Here is a 6000-nt window from a genome sequence, read left to right on the forward strand (position 1 = left end):
CAAATTTGAATTTCAAGTCACAATTATAACAATCTCTATCTTGACACAAAATTCAAATATAAAATTATCCAAAATTCTTTCTTCTAACAAAAACAAAATCACGAAGATTTAATCTTCTCATAAAAAATACGAATCAAGACTACACCACAAAAAATATTACCCAAATCTACATAAAATCTCACTATAGTGAATATTTTTAGTCCCACTTAAAGTATAGTCAATGAGATAAAGTTCAACGTATCATTATTGATTTTCGCATTCATAAATTTTCCTTAATGACTCTACTTTTATTTATTTTCATTCGTTTAAAATTACATGTCATAGTGAGAATATCCAATAATGGAATATAATACTTCAAAACAGCCAATACAAGGATCAAATAATCATAAATAATGCCAAACAATTGAAAAATAAAATCCCAATAAAAACCAAACTAAAATACTAGATGTGTGTAGTAAATTTAGGCAAAAACATATTTGGATCTGGGCTGTTGGATCTAAGTGGACCAATGGGCCAGGTCGTATCCAGGCCAAATTTGGGCAAAAGATAGATTAAAACTAGGTGGCAGATTTGGAGTGGGTCTGGAGCGGGCCAATGGGTAAAACCAGATCTGAGTCAGATTTGGATTGAGATCTGGGTTTGTTGAAACAACCAACGGGAAAGTACCTTTGTGCGTTAATGGCAGACCAAATGAGGGTTGTCGGTGGCGTCAATCGATGAATGAAGGAGCTTCAACGTTGGTTGGCGCACGGTGAGGAAGCTGCGTGGTAGTCGGCGACGATCGTTGGAATCAAGAAGACGAAGGCGGTTTGGTCGAGCTACAGAGAAGGGCGACGGCGGCGGAGGCTAAGGCGGCAGTCGACGGTGGCTGATCCAGGAAGCTATGTTGGACGGTGAAGGCACGGCTACGAGTCCGGGGTCGTCGTCAGTCGGTGGCTTCGAAGACGACTGAACAAAAGGGAAATCAAAAGCGGTCACTGATGGTCCTTCATGACCTCTGGAGGTTGTGATCGGAGACAACCGGCAAGTCGAACGGCGACGGTAGTGGTCAAACTGCGACAACAGCCGTTGGGAGGCAGTGGTCGGTGGCGGCGGTGGCTAGGGTTGGACAGCCTGTGTTCTGGCTCGAATATGATGAAGATGTGCAGATACAACAACTGAGTTCTGCCAAAACGTGGATGATTCGATCTAACAAGTCTGATACCATTTTATTGCGAAATTTGATCAAATACAAACTATAAAATATGACCATAAAAAATAAAATATAATTAATATAAAAGTGATATTGTTATATTTAAAATATCACTAAATAAATATTACTATAATAAAAATAATAATTATAATTAATTTTAAAATATTAAACACTTATTTATAAATATAAAATTATCTATAAATATACACATAATACAAATTAAAAGATCTAATAAAGAACGCAATGAAACAATAACAGATTTTCCTTCAATTGCCTGCTCTTCCATCATCCATTGAATCTTCAATTTCTTGCAAATAAAGAGAGAAACCATCTTCCGAATTTTCACGTAACGTGAATACTCCACATTTTGAGGGCATTTAAAATGTTGGGATCAAATTATTAAAGAAAAATTGAAATAAAATGATATGAATATTAGGCTGCATTCTTTTACTGTTTTTAAGTAATTTTTAATTTTTAATTTTTTAAAATAATGAAAACACGTTCTCTTTATTATTTTTAAAGATTTATTTTTAAAAATAAAAAAAATTATAAAAAAACTCAAAACAATAAAATGTTGTTTTGAGTGTCTTTGTTCAAAATAAACTCAACACTTAAAACTCAAAACACATTCATTTATTTGTTTATTTATATTTTATTATTGTAATGAAAAAAATATTATAAAATTTATTAACTTTAAAATTATATATTTTTTAATAATATATTAATATTTAATATTTTTAATTTATTAAATAATTAAATTTATTGAATAAAATATAATTAAAAAATATTTTCAAAATTTCAAGGAGAACACGTTTTCTAATTCTCTGCTTTGAAGAATAGTTTTTTAAAATGACGAGAATGTGTTTTTAATTTTCTAAAAACAGATTTTTAAAATAGAAAATTAAAAATGAATTTAAAATTAAAAATTAAAAAATAAAAAGTAAAAAGTAAAGTGAACGGCAGTTTTATATTTTTACTTTAAAAGAAAAGAAAATTTATTTTGTGCCTTTTTGTTAAAAAGGCAGGCCTGAATTGTGAGGGCCCAAGAAAAGCAACTCCTCTTTGCCAACTGAACCCAGTGGGTTAAGCGACCCCCGGCCATGATGTCCGTGGCCACAATGACTTGATATTAAACACTTGGAACTCATTCAATAATTCAGAGGGTAACATTTATCATATTTATATATGGTCATACATTTTCCCCCCTCAAGGGACCACAAAGAGCATCAATATTTATTTGGATCTTACAGCTACAAGCCCTATAATACATTCAAGCTTGAGGTTCTACAAATTTAGTTAAATAATTTTATTTTTCCCTCAGTTGCCTTGTGGTAGAGACATGCATAAACCAATTTAACTTGGAGGGGAAGCCACGAGGCAAAGAGGAGTTTCCTTATGCATTACAATCCCAACTGTTTCCTCCATGTCCATGTCTTCTGCTCTCATCCCCTCCGGCAGTGACCAATCAAAGCAGCACAGAAGATTAGCAACTGCAAGCTCAACGAGCACCGTAGCAAAGCTGATTCCAGGGCAAATCCTCCTACCAAACCCGAATGGTAAGAACTCGAAGTTGTGGCCTTTGAAATCGATGGAGCTACCCATGAACCTTTCGGGCCTGAACTCATTCGGATCTTCCCAGCTATTTGGATCCGTAGCTATGGCCTTTGCATTCACGAACAGCCTTGTTTTCGCGGGGATCTCGTACTCTCCAACCGTGAAGGTGTCCGTAGTTTCTCGAGGGATCAACAATGGCGCCGCTGGGTGCAGTCTCAGTCCCTCCTTTATCACCATCTTCATGTAAACAAGTCTTGGAAGATCGCTTTCTAACACCTCCGGTTTGCCATTTGCAACAGCTCGAACCTCGTCTTGGGCTTTTTTCATCGCTGTTGGGTTCCTGACCAGCTCGGCCATTATCCATACGATTGTTGCTGCTGCAGTATCAGAGCCTGCAATGAACATGTCCTGCAATTGCAGATCACCGAGTCTCTTTTAACATAACCTCTCAAAGAAGAAAGGAAAAGAAAAATGTATTTGGATTGAGTGATTAATTAGGGTTGTGAGTTCATGGTCAATAATTAGACTCATTACGAGTGACCGCTAATTAGACTCATAGCCGGCTATAATTAGACTCATTCCGAGCTCTTGCTTTAATCTCTCTACTTCTCTCTCATGCTTCTCAGGGGAAAACATGAAAAATAAAATTTTATGTTATTATTATGTTAATAAATTTTTTATCCAAAACTCTTACTATAATTGAATAAAATATTAATTGTATTGATGCTTCAAATTATTTTATATTTCATTGTATATTCAAGATTTCGATTATGTTAATAATTCAGTTTAAACTTATATTGATGTTTTTAATTGAGTTATTATAAAAAAAAGATTACAAAATAATTTTAGAGACTTGTAAATATACACATAAATAATATGTAAATTTAAAATTTTATTCTAGAATTGTTAATGGGGAGGATTTCATAATGAAAAAGAGTTAAAATTTTAATTTTAAATCATCATTAAATAAGTTTTCTTTACATTTTAAGTTATTAAAAGTTGAGAATATAAAAAATATTAGAAAGTGAATATAATATTAATTTTTTAATAAATATATATTTAATTATAATGAAAATTTCAGATAAAAAATTTAATAACATAATATTTTATTTTTCATGTTTTTTTCTCATTTTTCGTGAGTTATATCTGTCGCATGAGAGAGAGTGGCGGGAGAAGGGGCGACTGTCACAGGACACATGGCGCACTCCTATTGGACAATAGTAAAAATTGGAGGGAAAGAAAGAAGAGAAGAGTGCGATTTTGTTCACCCTCTTTTAACAGGGGTAACTTTAACCCCATTAGTTTGGGGGGTAAAAAGTCATTTCGAGGGGTCTTTACCCATCCGTTCCCTTCTCTCTTCTCTCTGCCTCTCTTCCTTTCTCCCCTTCCCTTACTCTCATCGCCTTTTGTTGCACCGTCGTTGCATCGCCTCGCCTCTGCAACGCCTCGCCATGCCTTTGCACTGCTTCGCGGTCGGTGAGGCGAGGCGGTCGACGTGCAAGAAGAGGCGACGACGACGACCACACGAGAGGAGAGAAGAGCAGAGAAGAGGGGGAGACTTCGAGAAGAAGAGTGAAGCAGAGAGGAGAGAGAAGAAGTGGGAAGGAGAGAGGAAAGGAAAGGAAAGCGGCATTAGCTTTTCACGGGGAAGGGGCGTGCCTGCCACAGGACACGTGCGGTCTTACTCTTTCACGTGTGGCCTTAATATTTAGTTAGAAAGAAAGAAAGAAAGAAACATACTGACAAGAGCCCCTTAATATGTTCATTACGGAGGATAATTGCTTGACTTGGATCCCTTTGCCTATGAAGCAAAGCATGGACGAGATCCTTATCCTCATGCTCACGCTTGGGAAGATCACGGTGCTGTTCCAGCACTTTATCAAAGTACTTGTCCAATTCATTGAAGTTCTTGTCTAGCTTCGCGTCAAGGCCATTGAACTTGTTGAGCCACCCCATCCACGGAAAGAAATCGGCAACCCCAAAAACACCCAGCAAATGCTGCATTTCTTGAAGAACTTGGAGAAACCTGTTCTTGTCACCTTCTTTCTCACGGATCTCCTCCCCATAAGCTACTCTACATATTACATTATTGGCCAGTGAAAGTGCCAAATCGCTTAAATTGATCACCTGGCTCCAACAACCAGCCACGGCATCAATCATGGACTTCACCTCCTCACCACGTATGGCCCCAAACTTCTGGACTCTCTTCGCGTTCAGTACCTCCAACATGGCGATCCTCTTCAGCTCCCGGCGGTGCTCGCCGGAGAAACCGAAGACGATGTCGGAGCAGTCATACGTGATCTTCTTGGGAACATACTGGACCGGGCGGGCGGAGATAAGGTGATCGCCAGTCTTGAACATCTCTCTGGCAATGCGGGCCGACGAGACGACGACGGTGGGGACGGAACCGAGCTGCAAGAACATGAGGGGGCCATGTTTGTCGGCTAGGCGCTTGAGGGAAAGATGGGGTTTGTCTCCGAGCTGGTGCAAGTTGCCGATGAGAGGCAGCTTGGACGGGCCAGGAGGGAGCCTCTGTGATGGTTTTTGTTTAATATTCAGTAGGAATAACATGAGGCATGTTGAGAGGAAAACAATGAAGGGCAAGGGCATCAAGTCAAGATGATAGAAAATTCTATGTATCAAGAGCATCAAGTTAAGATGATAACTCATTCTACGTAATTGCTCTGGAAATTAAGGTGGACGAGAGGGCACCTTGGATGGAAAGTTTGGCTGGCTGCAGTGTAATATATGGGGAAGGGCTGGCTAGGGGGTGGGATTGTTGCTCAACTTGGGCTAGCAGGGGGTCCCACACTCTCTCTGCTGGCCCAACGCAGATAACAAAATTGGGGATGAGATTGTTGCTCAACTCGGGTTAGCAGAGGGTTCCGCACTCTCTTTCTTGGCCAAACGCAAATAATATATATATATATAAGTTTTATATTGTTCACGTCGAATAAATTTTTATTCGACACAAATAAATTAAAATATGGTATATAGGAAATGATCAAGTAAAAAATGGAATGGAGATTATTATGGATAAAATCTTAGTAAATAAGGTAATGGATGTAAAGAGAATAAGGAATAGGATTATTATGGTAAAGGTTGGTTCAGGAAAAATGATTATGAATATCTTTAGTATATATGCACCATAAGTGAGGTTAGGTGAGAAAATAAAAGTAAAATTCTGGGAGGATCTAGAGGGACTCATACAAAAGATACCAAGAGAAGAGAAAGTAATTATAAGGGGTGACTTA

General features: G+C 37.7%; 1 protein-coding gene across 1 annotated transcript; it reads right to left on the reverse strand.

Annotated features, from left to right (window-relative positions):
* Nucleotides 1-2336: 2336 nt before the first annotated feature.
* Nucleotides 2337-5480, reverse strand: LOC127794077 (cytochrome P450 71A9-like). Its single transcript, XM_052324968.1, has 2 exons — nt 4487-5480; nt 2337-3154 (listed from the first exon to the last, which is right to left on the reverse strand). The coding sequence occupies exons 1-2, from the start codon at nt 5414-5416 to the stop codon at nt 2546-2548; spliced, it is 1539 nt and encodes a 512-aa protein (XP_052180928.1). The 5' UTR covers nt 5417-5480; the 3' UTR covers nt 2337-2545.
* Nucleotides 5481-6000: the final 520 nt, after the last annotated feature.

This window comes from Diospyros lotus, chromosome 2, assembly GCF_014633365.1.
Source record: "Diospyros lotus cultivar Yz01 chromosome 2, ASM1463336v1, whole genome shotgun sequence".
NCBI lineage: Eukaryota > Viridiplantae > Streptophyta > Magnoliopsida > Ericales > Ebenaceae > Diospyros > Diospyros lotus.

Coding starts and splice junctions, on each gene's coding strand:
- LOC127794077 (XM_052324968.1), bottom strand. CDS start 5,416: ATGAGTTATCATCTTAACTTGATGCTCTTGATACATAGAATTTTCTAT. Junction 3,155..4,486: donor ATATTAAGGGGCTCTTGTCA/GTATGTTTCTTT, acceptor CTGCAATTGCAG/GACATGTTCATTGCAGGCTC.